Source organism: Bubalus kerabau, chromosome 9 (assembly GCF_029407905.1).
Source record: "Bubalus kerabau isolate K-KA32 ecotype Philippines breed swamp buffalo chromosome 9, PCC_UOA_SB_1v2, whole genome shotgun sequence".
NCBI lineage: Eukaryota > Metazoa > Chordata > Mammalia > Artiodactyla > Bovidae > Bubalus > Bubalus kerabau.
Genome location: NC_073632.1, coordinates 42,064,847 through 42,090,828, shown reverse-complemented (window position 1 = coordinate 42,090,828; position 25,982 = coordinate 42,064,847). Strand labels below are relative to the sequence as shown.

At 41.4% G+C, this 25,982-nt stretch overlaps 2 protein-coding genes across 2 annotated transcripts in view; one reads left to right on the top strand and one right to left on the bottom strand.

The window, feature by feature from the left end:
• Nucleotides 1-25,982, bottom strand: part of TRAPPC3L (trafficking protein particle complex subunit 3L) — a 39,211-nt gene that overhangs the window by 1,863 nt on the left and 11,366 nt on the right. Inside the window, exon 4 of the mRNA XM_055535111.1 lies at nt 1,654-1,839. Coding sequence (XP_055391086.1) covers nt 1,654-1,839 — 186 coding nt within the window. The remainder of the gene's footprint in view (nt 1-1,653; nt 1,840-25,982) is intronic.
• Nucleotides 4,464-15,148, top strand: CALHM5 (calcium homeostasis modulator family member 5). The gene is made up of 2 exons (XM_055535110.1): nt 4,464-5,107; nt 8,517-15,148. Exons 1-2 carry the CDS (start codon nt 4,568-4,570, stop codon nt 8,922-8,924), a joined length of 948 nt encoding a protein of 315 aa, XP_055391085.1. The 5' UTR covers nt 4,464-4,567; the 3' UTR covers nt 8,925-15,148.

Sequence of the window (25,982 nt, the reverse complement as noted above, 5' to 3'; positions counted from 1 at the left end):
TGATGCTAAAGCTGAAACTCTAGTACTTTGGCCACCTCATGCAAAGAGTTGACTCCTTGGAAAAGACTCTGATGCTGGGAAGGATTGGGGGCAGGAGGAGAAGGGGACGACAGAGGATGAGATGGCTGGATGACGTTACCGACTCGATGGACATGAGTTTGAGTGAACTCCGGGAGTTGGTGATGGACAAGGAGGCCTGGCGTGCTGCAATTCATGGGGTCGCAGAGTCGAACATGACTGAGCAACTGAACTGAAACTGAACTTGAAATATGGAAGTTAAATGCACTCTCATTTTTTTCTCATAAGATCTTTCTTGTATTTGTCATAATTTAACTGAAAATCAATTAAAATAATAAGAAGACTACATCGAAATTATTTGAGTATATGGGACCACATGAGGTCTGATACATATATGTCATTCAGCGCATATAATCAATTATCTATGAAAATTGAAGAGACTTCTTTATCCTATTTTGGACTTGACTTTTTTTCTCTATCTATATGCAATTGACGCTGAATTAATTCAACTTCTTTGTCCCTTAATGAAACATTTTTTGTATGCTTTAGGACATAGTTCTCCTTTTACCTGGAATATTATTTTCTCCTTCCCCCAAGATCTTGTCTGCTTCTTGATCTTCTAACTGCTTTGTCATCTTTCAGATGTCAGCTCACAGTTTCCCTAGGAAGGCTTCCCTCTCCCCACCCCTGTCCTGCCCCAGATCCTCCCATGATCCTGAGTCATTTGGCTCCTATACTGGACAAAAGACTCTCGAAGGGCAACAACTGTGTCTTGTTCTTCTCTGTATGCTCAACGCTGCTTCACAGAGGCTGATCCCTATCTTAGTTAAATCAATGAATGATTAGATTAGATTTGATTTAACTAAGCCTCCAGCGGCCCCCAGTGACCCCACCTCCTATCATTCAAGTAGTTCCCTCCAAAGTCCAGCAGAATTGACAGCACCTGTGGTGATTAGAGCACTACGGAGACCTATGTGACAAGGAACTTGAGGAAGCCTCTGGCCAGCTGTAAGCAAGGCACTGAGACCAGTGAGTGAGCTTGGAGGTAGATTCCCAGCCTTAGTCAAGTCTTCAGAGACTGCAGCTCCAACCAACTGCTTGACTGCCTGTGCACTGCGCCGTGAAAGGCTTTGAACCATGGCCACCTAGCAAGGCCGTCCCAGGTTTCCAGTCCTCAGAAATTGTGTGAGACAATAAATGTTTGTTGTTTCAAGCAGCTACCTTTGAGGGTAATTAGTTAGCCAGCACTAGATAATGAATGCTGTGCCATGCTTAGTCGCTCAATCATGCCCAACTCTTTTCGATCCCATGGACGGTAGCCTGCTAGGTTTCCCTGTCCATGGGATTCTTCAGGCAAGAATACTGGAGTGGGTTGCCATGCCCTCCTCTAGGGGATCTTCCCAACCCAGGGATTGAACCCAGGTTTCCCACATTGCAGGCAGATTCTTTACCATCTGAGCCACCAGAGAACCCCAAGAATAGTAGAGTGGGTAGCCTATTCCTTCTCCAAGGGATCTTCCCAATCCAGGAATTGAACCAAGGTCTCCTGCATTGCAGGTGGATTCTTTACCAGCTGACTACCAGGGAAGCCCAGATAATGACTGTACACCTGGCAAAATGAAGTATGTGCCTTACCATTTCCAGGGCCCCTCTGATAATCCCACAGAGTAAGTTGCAGTAGCACAGAGAAGACCGCCCAGTGGGGAGCTCTTCCACAAACTCCACCAGAGGATTCTTGTCTAGAATCAGGGAAAATTCATTTCTGCTTGTGTTGTTACAGGTCACACTTGGTGTAATTCCTAAGTACATCTTGAAAGCAACCTAGCAAACAGGAAAAAAAAAATTACAAAACTTGGCCTGGAATAAATAACTATTAGTGGAGAAGGAAATGGCAATCTACTCCAGTATTCTTGCCTGGGAAATGCCCGGGACAGAGGAGCCTGACGGGCTACAGCCCATGGGGTCACACAAGAGATACCACTTAATGACTAAACAATAACAGCAAAGTGGCTGAACTGCGTTGTTGTACAGGAGAAACCAACACAATATTGTAAAGCAGTTTTCCTCTGATTAAAGAATAAATGAATAAAAATAAAGAACTGTTAGTAAGACACCCAAATACCATTCCAGGCACAATTGTTAAGCTTCTGGAGTTCATAGTCAGAAAGCCTGAGTTCACGCTCAGCTTTGAAATTTACTCATCTTACAACTTGTACAATTCTTAAACTCTTTTCATGGAATCTCCTAAAGTATTCATTTTCTGTGGAAACCATATGGTTTATGAAACACAAAGTTAAGGCAATATTTTTGGAAAAAAAATCTTTTTCAAAAAAAATATTCCTTAGAAGGGTAAGAAATTAAAATATTACTCATCAGCAGCATACTAGCATAATATTTGTTACATGAGCCCAGCAAAGTCTTCTGAATTAGAAGGGACCCAAGACACATGTGCCACAACAGGAAAGTGACAGAGTCGGGGACAGAGGGAGTCGAGGAAGATTAAACCCAAGAGTATGCTTTGGGAAGTGGAGGCAGTCATATCACCAAGAATAACGTCTCTGAGAAGGAGCAAGGGCCCGCGGTGGCAGGCACATAAGTGGGTCATAAAGTAGCTTTTCAAGAAAGTCCGCTGTTTTAAAGAGCTTCAAGAATTTTACAAGGTAGAGATAGAGGAAACCTTGGGGACTATTTCTTTTTACCTCCAGCTTCACAAACGAGTAAACTGGGATTCAGAGAAGTAAAACGACATGGCTAAGGTTACACTATAACGTAGCTCCTTGGCTTCTAGTCCAAGTGGCTTTCTTGTCACGAAATATACAGACCTGGAAACTGAGGTTTGTTAATGGAAATTTGTCAGCTTGATCGTTGTTGTCTTTCAAGTGATTTCATTAATTTTCATATTAAAAGCAGTGTATTTCATATTAAAAGCAGTGTAGAAGCGAAGTGAAGACAATTTCCTTAAATTATACATAATTAGAAGTACTAAAAGGTTCATGATTCAGTCATTCATTCAATAGTACACGTTGAGCACTGCCTGTCCAGCACAGTGACTGACACACAGGGGAATTCAACAACTATTTGAAAAACGAATTATTGAACAGGCATGCATTCTGTGTTTGACATCATCTTTACACCCAGAATACAAAATGTATTAAGATGTAGTTCCTGTTTTATAAGAGCTTACAGTTAAAAAGGAGCTGCTGCTGCTGCTGCTGTTAAGTCACTTCAGTCGTGTCCGACTCTGTGCGACCCCATAGACGGCAGCCCACCAGGCCCCGCCGTCCCTGGGATTCTCCAGGCAAGAACACTGGAGTGGGTTGCCGTTTCCTCCTCCAATGCATGAAAGCGAAAAGTGAAAGTGAAGTCGCTCAGTCATGTCTGACTCTTAGCCACCCCATGGACTGCAGCCTACCAGGCTCCTCTGTCCATGGGATTTTCCAGGCAAGAGTACTGGAGTGGGGTGCCATTGCATTCTCCCAAGAAGGAGCTATAGATATTCAATAAATAACTGCAATATTATGATAAGCTCCACAAGTACAATGTTATATATTAGGAAGTAACCCTTGAAATATTTACAGAGGAAGAAGCTTCTACACTGTTTGTGAATACTGAGTGAGTGTTTGCCAGGTAGACAAGGTCAGGTGTGTGTGTGTGGGCATGGGGTGGGGGGTGGGGATATTCCAGATAGAAGGAACATGTCAAGGGCACAGAATACCATGATGAGGTTCAGGTAAAGTTCGCATTTATCAACTTGTGGGCAACAGGGAGCCCCAAAGATGTGAGTAGGCTAGGGAGGAAATGGATTTCTATATTAGAGGGATCTCCTTCGTGTCAGCATAGAGGACGAATTTAAGGTTGAGAATGGGGGCAGGCATGAAGTCAAAGGCAGAAATACCAATCAAGAGGTTACTATGATAGTCTAGGAAAGAAATGATGAGGACCCTTCTCACTTTGTCTTTCACTCAGAACTCAAACTCTCTCTGAACTTTTCCATATAAATTTCAAACAGCTCAAATCCAAAAATATGATAAAGTACAAGAGGATGTAAAATGAAGCTTCCAGATCTTAAGTCAAAGCAGCAAAAGTTTTTAGTAACAAGAGAAAAATACCATCATGAAAGTCTAGGCTAGGAGACTTGATTTGGCTCCCAACCAATTGGCTGAAACCCGATTTCTGCTAATGTTTATTCCTTTGGATGGAAAATTCCTAAACTATTATTATCTGTAATAGTCGGAATTTCTTTCTGATTCTCAATCCAAGCCACATGGAAATAACATAAAAGTGGGGGCTGTTCACTGTGAATTTACTCTTATTCCCAGTGTTTTGGCTCTAGTTTCATGGCCTAACATCCACCAGTAGGAGGCATTATCTGAACACTGTTGGGAAATACTCATTCCTAGGGAATGACATTGTTTCCTTATCTGGCTGAATTCAGTCTGAGAAGGAGGACTGTTGTTTCTAATGAAGAAAGAGCTCCACCCTCGGCCACTGCCACAGCGGCTCTGCCAACAAATAAGAGCAAAGCGTTTTCCCTCTGTGTATCTCCAACATGGATGCTCTTCAGGGGTTTCTAAAATTCATCCTCAACCAGAAAACTGTCATTGGCTACAGCTTCATGGCTCTGCTGACCGTGGGAGGTGAGCGTCTCTTTTCACTCGTGGCTTTCAAGTGTCCCTGCGGCACTGAGAATGTGATCTACGGGCTGGCTTTCCTGTTTGCTCCCGCCTGGGTGTTACTGATCCTGGGATTCTTTCTGAACAACAGATCATGGAGACTCTTCACAGGCTGCTGTGTGAATCCCAGGAAAATCTTCCCCAGGGGCCACAACTGCCGCTTCTTCTCCGTCCTGGGGCAGATCATTCTGAGCTCATTGGTGGCTCCAGTGATGTGGCTGTCTGTGGCTTTGCTCAATGGGACTTTTTATGAATGTGCAATGAGCGGGACCCAAAGTCCAAGACTCCTTGATTTGATTTGCAAAGGCAAGCCTGAAGAGTGCTGGAAAGAACTTTACAAAGTATCTTGTGGAAAAACCAGCATGACCCCCACGGACAATGAAGAACTGAAATTGTCGCTGCAAGCCCAGTCTCAGGTAAGAAGGGACACAGGTGCCTTCCCCCCACACCCCCCTGCCCCCCAGCGTGAGCTTGAAGTATTCTCTCTGTACTTCGTTCAGCCAGGGTAGAGCCTGAATCCTGCCAGAACATTCTGAAACTCTGGAAATTGGAATGTGGTGCAGCGTTAAGACAGTCTCAGGAAAAGCTTTTCCGAGGTTGGATGGCTAATAAAATTGCTGATTGGATTGTCTTTTCCACTTTCGAAAAGAAAATCTCCTCTTGAGTTAGACATCTGTAAACACTTAAGTACTTTAAAACAATCTCTCTGGGTTGACTTTGTAAATGATGCATGACACTAACTCATTATAATGTGTTAATGGCAGAGCTGTAATTAGAAATTACTGCCTTCTATTAATTATTTTCAAACTGGTTTTTCAGAGAAACACACACATACATGCATAGCATATATCCATTAAAATACAGCTGAATCAAGTGAGCTAATACTTTTCAAAGTTGCACATCATATAATCAGTGTAGAGATTCCCTTGCATGATTTCTGGCAACTGCTATCTCTATGTGTAAATATTGTTAAGATGGAAAAGAATTTCCTGTATAAAATGGGGTGTTGGCAGACTTTAAATAGCCTTCAGTGAAACAGGACCATATTCTCCAGGGAGTTTTCCTCCTATGTTCTGTGCTCTATAGCTAAAAAGTTCTTCTTACGTTACTTTAGGAGCTCAAGATTTGGGGCATTGTTTTATTTAACAGAAGGAAATTGTAGCTTTACCTAACTGATACAAGGAAGTAGCTTGTCATTCTTTCAGAGACATGAGCACAAATCCAGATGTGAGCCTGGCCCTGGCCTCAGGAAAAGACTGAATTCCTACTTGTGAGGAGCAGGAATGATATTCCACAAATCAAAACAAGCAATAGGAGTAGATAAACAGGTCCACAGTCTGTCAGGAAGGCTATTTGTTTAAGAATAAATGCGCTGAAAATACTGAGACTTTACTCTTTTTTTTTTTTTCAATATAGACTGGTCTTTTCAACAACACATCAAATCAAAAATTGTGTCCAAACTGGTTGGCAATATATTCAGACTCTCTTTATAAACTAATAAGCCTATAAATGCTCCTCCATAAAACCCTTTGTTTAATGCATAAAGCACATTTTAGACAAAAACATGCCAGGCTGCCAAATATCTTCCTTCTTTTGCTGAAGGAAGGTCTTAATTACAAATGTGATGATGCAATGAGTGATTTATGATTTGTGTCCTGGGGTACCAGGCTCCATTCAGGTAGCAGCGGATCCAAACACTTACCACTGGGTGAGCTTTTCCATCTCTAAATACAGGCATAAGGAAATCATGCCTGTCCTTGCCACAGCTGAGCCTGGGCACGCTGACCTGTTTATTTTTCAGAGGAATGAGAAGGACCCGGGGCTGATTCCTTAAGGGATGATGCATAAGAGATGCGGACAAAGGGAGCTGTATCAGCAGGTGCTGACCGCAGTGCTTCCGATAGGCAGGGGCAGCAAACAGTCTGGACCCACAGCTGGGTATGTGGGTGGGGGTGGAAAAAGTGCCACGGTCCATGGGTGGGGCAGAGGAACGAAATCCAGCTGGGTGGCTTTCCGTCCTTTGGGTAGGTAGAGTAGTGGCAAGAACTCCATCTTGGAGTTGCCTAGCCTTGGGTTTGATCCTGATTCTACTGCTCACCAGGTATGTGACCCAGAGCTACTGTTTGACCCCTGAGAGCCCCAGTGTCCTCATAGTTGGGGGTAATAACACCTACCCTTGAAAGTACAGAGATGATGGACATAAATGGGCATAAAACTGCTGGCACACAGTATTTTAAACTGATGAGAAAAATGCCAAGGTTTGAGGGAGAAGACACATGCAGAATGGTGTATTATTGAGGGCTGGGGTGGGACCATCCATCATGTCTAGTTAGATCCTGGGTACCATGAATTAGTGAAGAACAAGAGGGCTCAGTGCTCAGCACTCACGTGAAAGCAAGTGGATGCTAAGGCCACGCAATGAGGGGAGGAGGGCCTGAAGCTGATCAAACAGTGAATAACTCAGCAGAATTGGTTTAGATACTGAAGTGAGATGGCCTGCAGGAGGATGGGCTGTGTGGAAAAAGATAGAGGTTAGAGAAAAGAGGAAAATCTGATGTAGCCAACCACAAGTGACTAAAGTAAATATAAGTAAATATAAATCGCCTCAGAAAGATACCCTATGTTCAGTAATGCCTTTACATAGACATGGATATGATTGAAAAATAGCAGCCCATGCTAATAGCTGATACTTACTGAGTCATGTGGATTTCTACATCACCTCATTTTAATCCTCTAAATTACATTCTGAGGAGGGTAACCCCTACTTTACAGCTGAGGAATCAGAGGCACAGAGAATACCTGTAAAAAAGTGAAAGCTGAGATTTAAACCCAACCAGTGCCAACCCAGAGCTGGCACTCATGTAGGGTCTGAGATCCTGCACAGTGACCTCCGTAGTCTGAGTCAGAGTTTGGAAACCATTGGTTTCCAAATAAACATTGGAGCTTATTTGTTGTTCTATTATGGTCAGCATGGGTTCATTTGCAGATTGTTATTTTTATGTTCAAATTATGTTCAAATATTTTATGTTCAAATGTTCAAATAGTATTTCTCATCTGCTGAGAAATACTAAGGGCCATTTAACTAAAATATTAAGAGAAACTTGGAAAGAGCTTTTTTAGTTGTTCACATATGAAATTAACTCCAATTATGAAAAATATTGGGTTGGCCAAAAAATTCATTCCGGTTTTGTTTTTTTTTTTACATAATATCCTTTCAATGTGTTATTTTTGAGAACTGATGTCCAAAAGTTCATTTTTTTCCCCTTGGCTTTTACACAAGCTTCTGATTCTTATAACTTCAGTTTCCTTATTGTGTTACATTTGTCTTGCTTTACAGTGAGATAGGATAGGGTAATGAGTGATGCTACTTCTCTCAGGAAGGGTCTGCAGTTCTCTGTAAACAATGTAACGTGGGAAAAATCAGTCACTGGTCATGAATATCCACGTATCAATGCCTGAAGATACTCCACTAAGGAACTGGTAATATGCTCACACACAGAATTCTTTCCTTTAAAGCTAGAACTATATGAGGGCTTGGTTCTTCCAGTTCTTGGATAATCTATATTTTTACTCATTTCCATTTGCCTGCCTTCTGGCTATTTCTTTGCATACCAGCAATAGTGGGTAGGATGGAGTACAGAGGTTAGGTAAACCTTAACTTTGTTAAAAACAAAAACAAAAACAAAAAACAAAACTTGTTAATTAAGATGAAGGATGTCAACTGAGGTCTGCTATTAAATTAGCCATACACTTCCCAATAACATTACCCCGTCTCCTTGAGAAGTGGCTTTGCTTTTGGTATGCTCAATATTTCTTTCTTCTAAGATTCTAGGATGGTTCCTGATTTGTTCCGCATCTTTCTTCTCTCTGCTCACCACGTGTTATGCTCGCTGCCGATCTAAAGTTAGTTACCTTCAGCTGAGTTTTTGGAAGATGTATGCACAGAAGGAGAAGGAGCAGTTGGAAAACACATTCGTGGACTACGCCAAAAAGCTGAGTGACAGAAACCTGAAATGCTTCTTGGAAAACAAGAGGCCAGATGTCTTCCCCATGCCCACCTTTGCAGCCTGGGAGGCTGCTTCGGAGCTCCATTCGTTCCACCAAAATCGGCAACACTACAGCACCCTCCACAGGGTAGTAGAGGAGGGTCTAGACCTTCGTCCAGAGGATGAGGAGACCACAATGATGCTTATGGGTACCGCCCAAAACATGCAGTTCACCCACCATCACTGACTCACGGGGTCCAGACATCTTCCTCCTGCATCAACAGCTACCGGAGTATCTCTGTGTTTTCTTCCATTTAGTATTTCTTAATCAGACAATAACACAAAGGGAAGCAGCTTTTTAGACATGACAAAGGTTTCACATGCTCAAACTGATGCTGAGTGACTGGCCAAAGATGGTTGGGGGTTGGGAGTCGGGCTCAGGGGCTTCAGGTTCTAAGATTTGATGACGGACAGTGAGACTCATGCAAGAAGTTCTGGCACTCTATGTAAATACAGTCACAGAATCCAGGGGGAGCAGTGGTGACTTGTGAGTGAGCGTGGTCCCCTTAACAGACTTCTGTTATTAACAGACTTCCCACTTCCACACAGTGGGATATGCGGTGTAGTTGGTAGAAATCCTCGTAGTAAATCTATCTTACTACCTTCCAAGGATGTAATGAAATGCTACCATTTAAAATTCATTTCCTTGGAATCTGAAGACATCAGTTCTCAAAAATGATACGTTGAAAGGATATGATGCCAAAAATTCAGAGCTTTTCTCATGTTTCCACTATGCATTGAAAATAGACCCCTGGAGTCAGAGCTGTATTATGACTCTTGTGGGCTCTAGGCACTTTTGCCTTCATGGGCTTCTTTCTACATTAAAAAATACACATGTACACATACACACAAGCACACACACACCTATACTTATGACTATTGATATAAGTGAAAGTGAAGTTGCGCAGTCATGTCTGACTCTTTGCAACCCCATGAACTGTAGCCTACCAGGCTCCTCCATCCGTGGGATTCTCCAGGCAAGAGTACTGGAGTGGGTTGCCGTTTCCTTCTCTAAAGGCATATATTAATATTGTATAGGGCTTCCCAGATGGCTCAGTGGTAAAGAATCTGTCTGCAATGCGGGAGGCCCAGGTTCAATCCCTAGGTCAGGAATATCCCCTGGAGAAGTAAATGGCAACCCACTCCAGTATTCTTGCTTGGGAAATCCCATGGACAGAGGAGCCTGGCAGGCTACAGTCCATAGGGTCACAAAAGAGTTGGACATGACTAAACAGCAACAACAGTATTAATATTATACGTTAGAACTTTTTTCAACCTTGAAGTTCATTTATTACCTTGTGACTTTATAAGAAACTAAAAACACTTTAGTGGGCTCCTACAGGATACAAATTTTGTATTCTATTGTATAATATATCCACATTAGTTTAAATATATAGATACATTAGTTCCCTCTAAATCTCTGAATGGAATCAATATTTAAGGAAGAGGTACCATGCTTTATGCTGTGGCTCACATCTTATACCATGGAGGGTCCTTGCCTCCTCATTGGAGAATCCTGGGGCTGAATTCCTTATTATCATGTGGCATTATCCCAAACTGGGGAAAGGATTCTATAGGTATAAGACCTGACACATATCCTTGGGAACCTGGAGGTGCAGAGTCAGGGCGTGTGTGTGTATGTGTGTGTGTGTGTGTTTATGTGTAGGTGGGAGAGTGGGAGGCAGGGGCTGTGAGGTTGCAATATTGTTTGGGTTTTAAACATGGTGTGTGACAAATGTGTAACAATTGGTTCCTGGAAAAAAAAAGTGGTTATTTGAAGTGTTTGCCCATTTCTATGTTGTAATTTCAAGTTACCAGGGTGATGTCACTGAAATCAGAGTTAGGAAGAGACGATATGAGCCAGAACTTTCTAAGAAGATTTTGTGGTGCATTTACTTTCATTCTAGCCAAACTGTCTCTGGTACCACTTTGGTGGATCTGAGTTTCACTGCCATAAGACCTAACCACGGTAGATTAAACATGGCTTAATGGCGCCAATTGAGAGAGAGAGAGTCTTTTACTCTTTTCCTTGAGTCTGACCTTAACGAATCAACAATATGTAGCAGAGGTGAAGCCAGGTTGCAGAATTATTCCAGCTTATGCCTTGGTCTCTGGCAATGATTACTCTGGTAAAAACCAGCCACCATGTAAGAAATGCAATTACCTTAATGAAGAGTCCCAAGCCCTGAAGAAGGCTAAAGTAGCCAAGTGGAGAGAGACTGAGACAAAGAGAGATCATAGCTGGCCAGCTCCAACTGTTTGAATCCTTCTAGGTTGGTTACCAGGCATATGAGTAAAGAAGTCATTTGGACATTCCAGCTTCAGCAGACAAGACATGGAGAAGAACCAGAGGACCCAGCAAACAGCCAGGAAAAAGACCCTAGATCTATGGTCTGAGTGAAGCCACACCAGCCGTGCAGACTTCTCAGCCACACCATCTGCTGCAAATATTATAAAAGGGTCCCCACTGTGTCCTGTCCAAATGCCCTGAGCTTAAATAAATGTTGGTTGTTTGAAGCCAATGAAATTATGGGCATTATGAAGATATCCTGAACACTAATATGTGAAAATCAGAATTTGTTAAATGAGAGATTAGAGGCACATTGAATTTATATATAGATTATGCAAATATCTCCTTATGCATAGATTTTTCTTAATAACATTTACCTCTTGATTTCAGTAAGTAGTGAATGAGCTGTGGAATGATTTGATAGATGCTGAATAGTTACTTCTCCAAACTGGCTCCACCAAAGCCTGAGATTCATTTTTAATGATTTTTTGTTAAATTTGGTTTGAGAGGAACACACTGCTATGAGTTAATTTGGTTTAAAATAAACAAATTACTGAGAAAGTGACATATTTTTAGCATTAATACCCAGAAAAAGATGACAGTGGAAGGCACAGGACAGGCTGGCCTTGAGTAAGTTAGAAACAGATTGGTCTTCTAGCTTTGCTCCTCAAAGTGTTGCATTCAAACCAAAGCATCAGCATCATGAGGGAGCCTGTTAGAAATGCAGAATCAGACTCCATCCCAGACCTGTTGAATCAAGCCGTCCATTAAACGAGATCTTGAGTGATTCTATGCAACTTAAACTTTAGAAGTGCTGGTTCTCAAACTTTAATGTGTGCCAAAAATCATCTGGATGGCTTGTTAAAATGTAGATTGCTGAGCCCAAGTGTCTGATTTGACACGTTGGGGGTAAGAATTTGCATTTCTAACAACTTCTCAGATGCTGCTGCTGCTGGTCTAGGGACCACCTCTTGAGAACAACAGCTGTAAAGCACAAAGCAGGCTACACTGGGGAAGGCAAGACAGAAGTAACTCAGAATCCTGGGCCTCACCCCAGATCTACAGAATTAGACTCTGTGCTATTATCAACCTTTCTGAGAACATGGGGTGACTTTCCATGTATTTTCTCTTTATTCAAGGCTACCTTTCATCACTTAGGGATAATTTTAAAGTTTTCCTCACCTAAGTTTTGCAAATATTGTACATCTTCATTCTTGTTTGCCACTAGTCTAATGTTTTCTTTTTTCCATGGTATTTTCTAAGTGCTAGTTATTTGAGTACATGAAAAAGCTATTACTTAATGAATATATAAAGAAAGATAAGCGCAGAAGAATTGATGCTTTTGAACTGTGGTGTTGGAGAAGACTCTTGAGAGTCCCTTGTACAGCAAGGAGATTCAACCAGTCCATCCTAGAGGAAATCAGTCCTGAATATTCATTGGAAGGACTGATGCTAAAGCTGAAACTCCAAGACTTTGGCCATATGATGCAAACAACTGACTCATTTGTAAAGACCCCGATGCTGGGAATGATTGAAGGCAGGAGGAGAAGGGGACAACACAGGATGAGTTGGTTGGATGGCAACCAACATGCTATTCAGTTCAGTTCAGTTCAGTTCAGTCGCTCAGTTGTGTCCGACTCTTTGCGACCCCATGAATTGCAGCACGCCAGGCCTCCCTGTCCAACATCAACTCCTGGAGTTCACTCAGACTCATGTCCATTGAGTCAGTGATGCCATCCAGCCATCTCATCCTCTGTCGTCCCTTTCTCCTCCTGCCCCCAATCCCTCCCAGCATCAGAGTCTTTTCCAAGGAGTCAACTCTTCGAATGAGGTGGCCAAAGTACTGGAGTTTCAGCTTCAGCATCATTCCTTCCAAAGAAATCCCAGGGCTGATCTCCTTCAGAATGGACTGGTTGGATCTCCTTGCAGTCCAAGGGACTCTCAGGAGTCTTCCCCAACACCACAGTTCAAAAGCATCAATTCTTCGGTGCTCAGCTTTCTTCACAGTCCAACTCTCACATCCATACATGACCACTGGAAAAACCATAGTCTTGACTAGACGGACATTTGTTGGCAAAGTAATGTCTCTGCTTTTGAATATGCCATCTAGGTTGGTCATAACTTTCCTTCCAAGGAGTAAGTGTCTTTTAATTTCATGGCTGCAGTCACCATCTGCAGTGATTTTGGAGCCCCCAAAATAAAGTCTGACACTGTTTCTCCATCTATTTCTCATGAAGTGGTGGGACCAGATTAGGAGGCACATAATATGTGGTAATTCAAGGAATTGTTCATTTTTATGAGCATGATAATAGCATGTTGGTTTGTTCTCCTTTGTTCACTCATGCAACCAGAATAAAGTTAATAGTTGACTTTTTGACATTTGCAGCCCCTTACCTATGACCTAAAGAGCAAGGAGCATTGGATCTGTACATGCTCCTTTTATGTGGCAGCTGCAAGGATGACTATTCTCATTGGTGTGGTTTCAGCCTTGATTGTTATCATGTATTCAACCAATCTGTTCATTCCCCAAAGTTCCCAAGGGAGCCTAGATTGCCCTCGGGAGCTGACACAAGGAAGGATCTGGCTCCAGTTTTAATTGTTTAATGCAGTGGCTTCTTACTAAAACTTAATGAAGCCCTAAATGAGTACTGGGACATAATGAGGTTTTAGGAGAGGTAAGGAGTCAAGCTGAGGTACTGAGGCTGAACTTGAACATGGAGGGTAGCCCCAGAAGGAGGCCTGTGTTACTTGCAGGCAAGGCAAGTGCCAGTGCCTTTGTGCTTACACCTACTGGAGTAGGGTTTTGGTCAAGAGCATTAGGTTAGTTTAATTCATTTTGGAGGCTGGAAGATTCTTCTTACAAATATAAAATGTCATATTTGATTCCGGAAGAAAACTGCTTTTAGGCTGCTTCAAATAATATTTTCAAAGTTCAGTTGTTTGTTAAAATTGAGTTATGCAGAAAGAATATTTGCCTAGACAAATAAAAGGATATTTGTAAGAGAGATTATATTCTAAATTTTGCTACTCCACTAAAGAGGAAAGGGAGAATTAAAATTTGTTAACCAACTATTATGTGTTGGATGTTTTACATATAATTTGTATTTAAAATTTCAAAAGCATACTGGGAAAGATGATTGTTTCTACCTTTATGAATAATATTAAATTTCAAAAAGGTTATGTTTAAGCCACAGGTAAGAGATGGAGCTTAAGTTTGGACCTGAATTGGACCTGAATTAGTGTAATTCAACTTCTGTCACATAAATACTGCTTCATGGTGGTGTATTCTCAAGTGTTCATTTAGTCTTTTAAACTGAATTTCCTCACTTGTAATATTTGAGTGTTGGATTAGTACATCAGAGTTGTTTTCAATTCTGTTGTCCTGAGTCTTAAGGCAGTAGTCCATAAATTCCTAGTCTGTTGTCTTCTGGGTGTACTCTTGGGGATTGATGTCTGTCTCCAAGTTGCTTGGTCTCTATTTGGGCCCTTGGCCTCTTTCCCTTTCTGTACAGTGTTTTTACTTGGGTTTCTAGACATTTGAGATAGTTATGCTTGAACTATGCTTCTCGTTCACCGTATTGATGAGGTGAACCAGAAGCACAGTTAGAACTCAGCATCACTATCATATTTTATTTCCTCAGGTAAAAATTACAATTGATAAAGAAGAAATTTTCAGCAATGGAAAGTTCATAAAAGATTTAGAAGAGTACCCAAACTTTAATATTTTATCTTTGAGAGCACATCTTTCTGTCTGTCTGTATGACCAACTGTCTTTTCACAGTTTTAAATTTCCTGACCCTACAGCCGCATCAGTGCCAGAAAAAAAAAAATCTTTAAAACATTTTAAATTGTAGTGGCTGAGATTAAATTGGGGAAAATGAATTAATTTACTTAATCACATTCTCTAGATCGTTTCAAGGAAGAAGATAAAGTAAGAAAAGTTATTAATTCAGGTGATGTTGAATAATTTTGCTTTAGAAAATACCTCAAAATATACACATCCTTTGGCAGAGTACACAACCTATAAAATGGTTACTAGTTGCATGGTGGTAGTGGTTTAGTCACTAAGTCATGTCTGACTCTTTGCAACCCCATGGACTGTATGCTTTCAGGCAAGAATACTGGAGTGGGTTGCCATTTTCGTCTCCACTCTTTGCATGGTAACAACATTTTATTCTTAGATTTTTAACATAAAAGGATGTGCTTCTGCAATAATAATAATAATTGCTGATGGTATCAACAGATCAGGAAGATTTCTCCCAGGTGTTTTGTTGGTGTTTGTGCCAAGAGACGAAACATGAGAGATAGTAATCAGGGTTTTTAAAAGGCTTGTTTCCTTAAACTATTGGCTAACTATGAGTGAGTTTCTGCTGCTGCTGCTAAGTTGCTTCAGTCGTGTCCGACTCTGTGCGACCCCATAGACGGCAGGCCACCAGGGTCCCCCGTCCCTGGGATTCTCCAGGCAAGAACACTGGAGTGGGTTGCCATTTCCTTCTCCAATGCATGAAAGTGAAAAGTGAAAGTGAAGGCGCTCAGTCGTGTCCGACTCTCAGCGACCCCATGGACTGCAGCCCACCAGGCTCCTCCGTCCATGGGATTTTCCAGGCAAGAGTGCTGGAGTGGGGTGCCATTGCCTTCTCCAAAGAGTGAGTTTCACCTGATACTAAAAAGGAAGTAAAGCAGTTAAAGAAATACGTAGTTGCAAACATACAGTTACAAATTGGTGTTTGATCAGTTTCATCTTCTTTGGAGTGAAGGTCCTGAAAGAAGCAGTTTCTTTCTCTACCTCCTCCCTGATGGGATAAACTAGTTATCCCAACACTGGCGGGCATTGTTTCAATCAAGACTCTCCTTGGTTACATCCCTCTAATGTTTTCCACTTTTTTCCCAATTACATTTTATTTTATTTGAAGCACTTAAAGGAGATAAAAGGGAGTGGTAACTCTGGAAGCATCTGAACTGAGGGAAGGAGGAGTAGCAGTCCCCACATACCACCCCACCTCTGCAGTGATCACCCTGGGGCATCAAGAAAACGGTGCTCTAAAGCAATGTGTGCCATTAAAGATCACATGCGTGTGTGAGTGCATGCTAAGTCACTTCTGTCACATCTGACTCTTTGAGACCCTGTGGCCCATAGTCCACCAGGCTCCTCTGTCCATGGGATTCTCCAGGCAAGACTACTGGAGGGGTTGCCATGCCCCTTTCCAGGGGCTCTTGACCCAGGGATCAAACTCTCTTCTCTTACGTCTCCTGCATTGGGAGACAGGTTCTACAGGCACCACTAGCGCTGCCTGGGAAGTCCAAAGATTACAGAGGGAGCATTTTAAAATTTCTGATGCCTGGGCCTTATTCCCAGAGACTATCATTTAATTGGTCAAAATTAGGGCCTGGGCATCAGAATTTGGGGTTGGGAGGAGCTGATGATTCTTTGAAATAGTCAGGGTCGATAACCATTACTCTGGCACAGCACTGAGAGGTCAGGGCAAATCCGGACAGAATCTTACTTCTGACACAAACTACGAGACACACCAAGCAGGGCTCACCGACCCAGAACGTGGCTGGCCTGCCCACGTGTCTCTGAATCCCCGGGCTCAGGTAGAGCTTGCTTGAGCTTTTGGGGTTTTGTTTCTCAGTGTTTCCTCAACTGTTTTCACCCCCTAGTCAGGAATTTCATGATAAATTTACATTAATGAAATGCTCCCAATGCTATTGCTGTTTTCAACCTGAACACTTAAGTTTGTTTCATAAGTCAGTCTCTTTCAAGAGTTTCTTCCAAATAAGTTAAGCCACAGGAATAAAACCAAGAGTCTCCAATGGAAACTTAAGGACAGCCTGGATTTCATGTGCTGAGATACCTGAAAGATTGAACACTTCCTTCTGGAACATCTTTGGTAATAGTGCTAAGGAGACAAGATGCCTGGAAAGAGCCAGTTTGCCTGTAAGACTTGATCATGAACAGAAGTGGAAGATAGACATTCACAAGTAAGGGGAGGTAACTTGCAGAATTTACTGAGAGTCGAGCCTTAAGAGATACTTCTCTGTGCCTAAAAGAAAAATAACGTTATACAAATGTAGTCTATAAAAAGTTAAAGGGTAGTTTTCCTGCAGGTGCCTTGGCTTCATACTGAGAATCTGCCAAAGCAATTGATGCAGTCCTCTGGGTTAGACCCCCTCAGCCTACAGAATCCGCCGACCTTGTGGTTATGCACACAAGCTTGTTCACAAAGGAAAACTTCCCACGCTTTTTTTCTTTCACCCCTCCCAGAGCTACAAAGGGAACAGAGAGAGTGTGGGGGTGTTTATATAAGTCAGTTCTTGCCTAATCAGAGGGGAAAAATTCAGTCTAAATGGTTATGTTTGCTTAAAAAAGTTTTCTGATTTTTAAGAAACACATTTCTGGACCAAATGGTAAGAATTTTCAAAATATTTTGTGTGTGCCCTTTGCTGTTAATGTTCATCATTTTTAAATATTGAGAATTTTCTGACTATAAAGGATTTTTCTTTCCTTTTAGTTTTTCTGTCTTCTCTGCTCGACAATGTTATGAACTAGGAAAATGGTCTGACATTCAGCTAACTGTGAGACCAGCCTTCCCTGGAATGCTGTGTGGTGCTGTGCTGTGACTTCCATGGAATTTAATCCCTGTTTACTAAGGGCTCCCACTTACGTTAATACCATATGTTGGAAAAAAGTAAAGTAAGTCAGTAGGCCTCTACCACTAGATTATGAGCTAGCCTTTGAAAACTAGCAATTAATAGCAAAGAAAGATGTTCTGTTGAGGCTTAGTCTGATTCACTTCCATTGCTTGACTGCGGGATGAGAGGAAGCAGGAATCCTAGGAAGGAGCTGGGGATGGGCACGTGTGGTGTGTCAGCCCTGAAACCCACATCCACTGTGCTGTGTTAGGAACAGCTCTCTGACTTGCTCTCCAGTTGCCACCCTGTTGGTTGTGAACCTGACCCTCCTGGTCTGCCCAGACGCTTCTGATGAGTGACCCAGGCTTTCACTTGGCTTCTTTCCCACCGCTGCTTCAGTTCCCTGTACGCATCACAGGTAAGGAGTGCCTGCCTCCTGAATGCCAGGTAGATTTCTGAGGACTCACTCCATTGTTCTAGGACCTCAGTTTCCCACTTCAATCTTTTGGGTGCGGATGGGAGCCCATATCATAATGTCTAAATCCTCAAACATCTACTTAAAAATTATTCTAGTATAAAACAGTGGCAAGATACCTAAAAATTCAGGATTGGGGGCTCTTTGTCCCAGAGTCACAATTGTTGGCTGTTAAACAATTTCATGGAGGTGAAATTAGCGGTGGCCCGCTGCACCCTCTCCCTCTTCCCACCCCACAGTGTTAGGATTCCTGGCAGGTTATCCGCATTACGGCTTTGAGTTGCCTGACGTGGAGAGATTTGAGCTGAGTGTGGAGAGCACGTGTTGCAGAAGAAGGAAGGTGTGTTCTCACTGGTGATGCTGACCACTAACTAGGCAGCATCAGAGGCGTGCTCCTGGTCCTGAGGCAGTAAAAGCAGCATGAACGCATTACCAAAAGGATCAGCGAAAACCAGGCCTCCACATCAGTGAGAGACTTTAACGAAGGCCAAGTGTTGCCTAGCCATAAAAATGTTCCAAGGCTCCCTTTATTTTATGCCATTCAGGCTGCATTTCTTTGTCTATCCCTTTAAGTAAGTGGTGTGTAAAAGGCAAGTGTGTGTATCTGTTTATGTGTATCTCTGTGTTGCGGGGGTTGGGGAGGCATCGTGGGAATGGAGGCAACTTTAAAATTGAGATTTAAATTTTTATCCTGGTAAGAGAAAAAAAAAAAAAAACATTTAAAGCACAGAAAAAAAGCCTCCCCCTTTTGTGCACAGAATTAAGGTGTCAACATAATCATGTATGTTGTGCATGGTACTGGGTGCATTCCATTTAGGCTTACACTCAGAATTGGAAGGCAACCCACCCCAGTATCCTTGGGCCTCGCTGGTGGCTCAGTCGGTAAAGAATCCACCTGCAATGTGGGAGACCTTGGTTCAATCCATGGGTTGGGAAGATTTCCTTGGGGGAGGGCATGGCAAACCACTCAAATATTCTTGCTGGGAGAATCCCCATGGACAGAGGAGCCTGACGGGCTACAGTCCATGGGGTTGCAAAGAGTTGGACACAACTGAGTGATTGATTATTACCAAAGAATTGTGAAATATGGTGATTTTCGTGGAAGGTATTTTTTTTTAAAAGATAAAGTATATTGTTAAGAAAACGAAGGAAGCCAAATACAATCAGGAAAAAAAAAAGCAAAAGTAAAATACAGAAGCATAAGGAACAAAACTGTTTGCTTTGTTTTGTTTTTAAGAGGAGAAAAACACCCTAAAATACACTGATGTCTCTGACTTGAATGGCCTGGTTTAAGTTCACTTCACCCAGGCAGTTTCTCTATTCACATAAAAATATCAGGTCATCTCTGGTAACAGTCTCTGAAAAAACAGAATGCCAAGAGAAAGGACTGCAAGGGATTTAGAAAAAGAGAAGCAAAAGCAAAACCCTCATAGGATTAGAGGACCAGAACTTTTATGATTGGTTCTTTTCTTTTATTTTTTTTTTTAATGATTGGTTCTTTTATAAGAAATTGAAAAGAAAAACCAAATACTATCTACTGAAGCACAACATAATTTTTGTCTTAGAAGAACTTGGTTATCTCCCTTCCACCAAAGTATCTCTGAGTTTAGTGTTCTAAGAAATGTCTGCCCCACTCTTGCTAATGGTCTAAAATATTTACTTTGAACTAACAATGTGGTTTCACTTGGACTACTTCCTAGGGGAAACCTTTTCTTTTTTTGGAAAGGTTTGCTTACTTGATTATTGTCTGCAAAATGCATAACAATGACAATTCCCTTCTTCAGTACCTCGTAGCTAGCATGCTAAATGGAGCCTGCTACACTATTGTATACAGGAATTCTGGCGGCTGGAACAAAGGAAAACAAACAGTAGCATCCGTAAGATGAATAAAACAAGTAGAATGTTCACAGGTAAAGTAAGACCCATAAATTACTGCTACCAATTTCCTAGATGGAAAGAATAAGGTTCTTTTTCCTTTTCCCCATTTGGGAAAGTCTCAGGATGTTTTTTGGAGAAGGCAATGACACCCTACTCCAGTACTCTTGCCTGAAAAATCCCATGGACGGAGGAGCCTGGTGGGCTGCAGTCCATGGGGTCACGAAGAGTTGGACATGACTGAGCGACTTCACTTTTACTTTTCACTTTCATGCATTGGAGAAGGACAAGGCAACCCACTCCAGTGTTCTTGCCTGGAGAATCCCAGGGACGGGGGAGCCTGGTGGGCTGCAGTCCATGGGGTCACGAAGAGTTGGACACGACTGAGCGACTTCACTTTTACTTTTCACTTTCATGCATTGGAGAAGGACAAGGCAACCCACTCCAGTGTTCTTGCCTGGAGAATCCCAGGGACGGGGGAGCCTGTGGGCTGCCGTCTATGGGGTCACAAAGAGTCGGCCACGACTGAAGCGGCTTAGCAGCAGCAGCAGACTGTTTTTCATGCCCGAGTTCCCTTTCTGAGGCGTTCCCTCTGATGGCCGTGCTTTATGTTTCATTACCCTGTTGTTTCCCCTGGTGGCTCAGATGGTGAAGAATCTGCCTGCAATGCAGGAGACTTGAGTCTGATCCCTGGGTCAGGAAGATCTCCTGCAGGAAGGCATGGCAACCCACTCCAGTATTCTTGCCTAGAGAGTTCCACAGACAGAGGAACCTGGCAGGCTACAGTCCATGGGGTTGCAAAGAGTCGGACACGACTGAGCACAGTGGACAAGGACAGGCATTTGAAAACCAAGACAGTCAGTCCATAGTTTGGCTATGGGTCTGTGGAAGTGGCTTAGTGTAAAAACTCTACCCAACAGAGGGCTAGTGACTGGCTGTACTGGCTAGAGGCTCTCTTCTTGGGATTTTGAATGTGAGACACACAGAGAGAATCACAGATTAGATGATTGGGCAGAAAGCAAAAAAAATGCCTGGAGTAAATGACTAAGTAGAAATAAAGAGGAGGCCAAAACTGTGAGGCAGCAGAATCACTGAGATGGAGAGAAGATAAAGAAGAATAAAACGATATTAGTAGGTAGCTGCAAGAGCTTAATAACCAGAGTAATTGAGTCACTAAAATGGCAGAAGACTGAAGTAAGGAACCATAAATGCCGGCTACTGAGATGACAAGATAGACTCCATTTCTATTCTTCCATGAGGCCCCGAACATCCTCATAACAGGCCCGTACAATGTGACAACCCAAATGTTAACAACATAAAGTCTCCCTAACACAATTTTGTTCCATGAGGAGTTTTAGGATACATTTCAAACATTTTCCATAATAAATGGGAATGATTTATTTAAATGATCAATTTTGTCTCTAGCTTCTCAAGATTGTAAAACTTAACCATAAGTGTGTTTGGAAAGCATGAGAAATATTTTTCTGTAACTTAGGAGATGTTTCTTAGATCTTAGACCAGAGAAAGGTACAACTGTATTTTCTATTTGCCCTTATAATAAACTGGAAGACATATGAACCCATTAAGTTAAATGAAATGGTATTGGATTACCTCTTTAATGCTTGCATTTTGTAATCACAATTGACATCAATGTAACAAGAATGAATCTTCTCCTGAATATTTCTACACTTCTATAAATCATGGAAAAAATAAACATTTCAGTAAAATTATCAAGATGAGTTCATTGTCTATTATTCAGTGAGAGTCTGGAGAAGGCAATGGCACCCCACTCCAGTACTCTTGCCTGGAAAATCCCATGGACGGAGGAGCCTGGTAATCTGCAGTCCATGGGGTCGCTAAGAGTCGGGCACGACTGAGCGACTTCACTTTCAGTTTTCACTTTCCCCGAATTAGAGAAGGCAATGGCACCCCACTCCAGTACTCTTGCCTGGAGAATCCCAGGGATGGTGGAGCCTGGAGGGCTGCCGTCTATGGGGTCGCACAGAGTCAGACACGACTGAAGTGACTTAGCAACAGCAGCAGCAGCAGCGAAAGCGTTATTTTCCTGTTCAGGATCCTTTTGTAATTCAAATCTTGTTATTGCTGATTTGCTGTGTGAGCAACTAGAGACTTTTAGAGCACTGTATTTTCACCGTAGTAAATATTACTTGAAATAAGGGGGCTTTTGCAGGTAATGAGAGTTACAGTAAGAGAGGAAGAGAGGAGTCTATTTGGCAATGAATACGGCCCACTGCCCTCTTCTGGACAGACTAGGAAGAGCAACAGTGTAGATGTGAAAAAAAAATCTTCAAATACTTTCTAAATTCATTTCAACAATATTTAATGAATGTCTACAATGTGCTGGTTTGCCATGGCATGATGGGCCAAACCCCAAGAATGCCAGAAATTATCCTTCCCTTTGAAAAGCTTACAGACATGACGGGGAAATGAAATTCAATATAATTTTTCTGGATAATCTATTTAAGTATCAAGTCAAATTTTATGTGTATTACCGTAACTCAGGAAAACTTCATATTATTTTCATTCATTGTAAAACAGTCTTGTTCTTGTTGGATGGAGAACAGAAATACATATAAAAGAAGCTGGCCAGCAGCAAATTCTTGGAAGATCAACAGGCATAAAACACAGTGAAACTGTGTGTCATGGCCTGATTAAAAGATTGAACTAAAATAAAGCCTTATGTTGCCCTATTTTCATAATAAAGATGTTCTCAGTAAGGCTGATCATGAGTTCCTTTACCTTTCCAAGGTTTCAACTTATACTATTCAAAGTAAAAGATTTCGCTTTTGCTTTTCAGAATTTATTGCAAGCACAATATATGGAGTTCCAATTTTTTCAGCCTAAGGATCAGAATTTCAAGTTTTATAAGTCTGTTATCTTTTATATATTTTATATCATATTTTTCTCTATTTAAAAATTTCATCTTACTGTGACAACACCAATGATGTGATGTTTATTCTAGAAAACCATAAATTTCGTCTATACCCCTCAGGGCAACCATCATAATGACATTGACCTAACAGTAAAAAGCTTTCCAGGCTTTGATGAACAGAGTTTACACCTGGCCAACTATTTGTAAACACTATCGGTAACGAGAAGGCGCAGATGCTCTGAGAGAGACTTTGGAAGCTACAATCAACATACTCAGCTGTTTATGATTACAGTTCTGTGTCCAGAGTTTAGCTAGGGACAGCAATACCTGAAAATCCGGAAACCACAGCTGGAAGAGGTCTCACCTGATACATGTGGACATTGACCTTTGGACAAGCTGTATGATTTGCTCAGGGTCGCAGAGAGGGAATGTGGCAGAGCAGGATGTGGACTCATATTTAATCTCCTGGATGTGAGAGTTGGACTGTGAAGAAGGCTGAGCGCCAAAGAATTGATGCTTTTGAACCGTGGTGTTGGAGAAGACTCTTGAGAGTCCCTTGGGCTACAAGGAGATCCAACCAGTCCATTCTGAAGGAGATCAGCCCTGGGATTTCTTTGGAGGAAACGATGCTGAAGCTGAGTACTTTGGCCACCTCATGCGAAGAGTTGACTCATTGGAAAAGACTCTGATGCTGGGAGGGATTGGGGGCAGGAGAAGGGGACGACAGAGAATGAGATGGCTGGATGGCATCACTGACTCGATGGACGTGAGTCTTAGTGAACTCCGGGAGTTGGTGTTGGACAGGGAATCTTGGCGTGCTGCGATTCATGGGGTCGCAAAGAGTTGGACACGACTGAGTGACTGAACTGAACTGAACACTGAACTTGGTTAGACTACTGCTCTGAATCTGATGAGGATCGGAGCTCCTCATGTTTAAGCTACTCTTATAGGCAACATTCCAATAATTCTTGTCAGGCCCATCCTTTATTATTATCTTGATTCAATGGTGAAGTTTTTCTCTGATTCAATTCTTCTAATAATAAAATTTTTAACATAAATGTGTTTGGAAACCATGAAGCACATTTTTGTGTAATAAGGAGCTCTCTTTTAGACCTTAGACCAGAGAGAAGTACAATTTTATTTTTGACCTGCTCTTACAATAAACACAGGGATGTATGCCTGTTAAGTTTAAACGCTCCAATATTTCATTACTACAACTAAAATCATCTAGGGTAACTCTACTGCAAATTCTGCATTTTCATTTTTCTCAGAATGGTGGTCATAATAGGAGAAAAATCTTCAAAGGTACATTTTATATTTTTATTGGAGTATAGTTGATTTACATGTATTAGTTTCTGATTCGGTTATATATATATGTGTGTGTGTATATATGTATATTCTATTCAAAGGTCTATTTTAAAGAAACAATTAATTTTTGGAAAAAGCACTGGAACAAAGTCAAAAGAATTAAATTTTAAGCTGGCTTTTTTTCTCTGAAAGCTATACATTTTAAAAATTGAAGTATAGTTGATTTGCACCTTTATATTTGTTTCAGGTGTATAGTAGTGATTTATATTTTTATAGATTATACATATTATTAAAACTATTTTCTATATTTCTTGTGCTGTACATTACATCCATGTGACTTATTGATCTTATGACTGATAGTTTGTACCTCTTAATCCCCTTCAACCATTTCATCCCTCCTCTCAAATCTCCCTGCTCTGGCAAACACTAGTTTGTTCTCTGTATCTGTAAGTCTGTTTCTTTTTTGTTATGTTTGTTCATTTCTTTTGCTTTTTAGATTCCACATATAAGTAAAGCCATACACCATTTGTCTTTCTCTGTCTGACATCTCACTTAGCATAATACACTCTAGGTCCATCCATGTTGTTGCAAATTGCAAGATTTTATTCTTTTTTATGGTTGAGTGTAGTCCATTATATACACACACACATGTGTATGTCTGTGTGTGTGTGCGTGTATTTCACATCTTCTTTATCCATTCATCTATTTAGGGGCACTTAGGTTGCTTCCATATCTTGGCTACTGTAAACAATTCTGCAATGAGCATAAAACTTTTCCAATTAGTGTTTTTATTTTCTTCAGGTAAATACTCGAGTGAAATTGCTAAATTTTATGTTAGTTCTATTTTAACTTTTTTAGGAATCTCCATGAAAATAGTGAATGCATCAATTTAGATTCACATCAACAGTTAAACTGGCTTTTCTTCTTTATGTGTTCGTGGTGACATCATCTAAGTCTTAATTACATTGTCAGTAAAATGAGGCTAATGACAGATGCCTTTGTACTTCACACGGTTCTTGTAATAGAAAAATAGATAATAGGTGGAATTACTTTGAGCTTTTCTGAAGAAAAGCCCTGTATTACTCATGTTTTAAAATATTATATGCTGCTACATATCAGGTTATAATGCTAATTACATATTGTCTTACTTAAAATTTGTAGTTGTATTTTGAAGCAATAATCACAAAAGGTACACTTGTATATGACAAAGTAACATTAGAAATTCATACATGTTTAATGTTTCAGGAAGTTGAGTTCATAATTAGCCTATGTCCTTTTTTCTATAAAATGTAAGGCTGACTATAAAAATTCTTTAGATCAGTGATTTGGTGTCTGGCATGAGATTTCTTCTCACACCACTAGATGGCGCAATTTAAGGGTTCAGTTCAGTTTAGTCAGCCGTGTCCGATTCTGCGACCCCATGGACTGCAGCACGCCAGGCCTCCTTGTTCATCACTAATTCCAGATGTTCATCACTAATTCCCGGAGTGTACTCAAACTCATGTCTATTGAGTCAGTGATGACATCCAACCATCTAATCCTCTGTCATCCCCTTCTTCTCCCGCCTTCAGTCTTTCCCAGCATCAGGGTCTTTTCAAATGAGTCAGTTGTTTGCATCAGGTGGCCAAAGTATTGGAGTTTCAGCTTCAGCATCCTTCCAGTGAATATTCAGGACTGATTTCTTTTAGGATCGACTGGTTGGGTCTCTTCACAGTCCAAGGGACTCTCAAGAGTCTTCTCCAACACCACAGTTCAAAAGCATCAATTCTTT

What these genes read in the sequence shown, in the direction of transcription:
- CALHM5 (XM_055535110.1), top strand. Translation starts at nt 4,568, where the DNA reads ATGGATGCTCTTCAGGGGTTTCTAAAATTCATCCTCAACCAGAAAACT. An exon ending in CGCTGCAAGCCCAGTCTCAG is followed by an intron (nt 5,108 to 8,516) that starts GTAAGAAGGGAC and finishes CTTTCTTCTAAG; the next exon opens with ATTCTAGGATGGTTCCTGAT.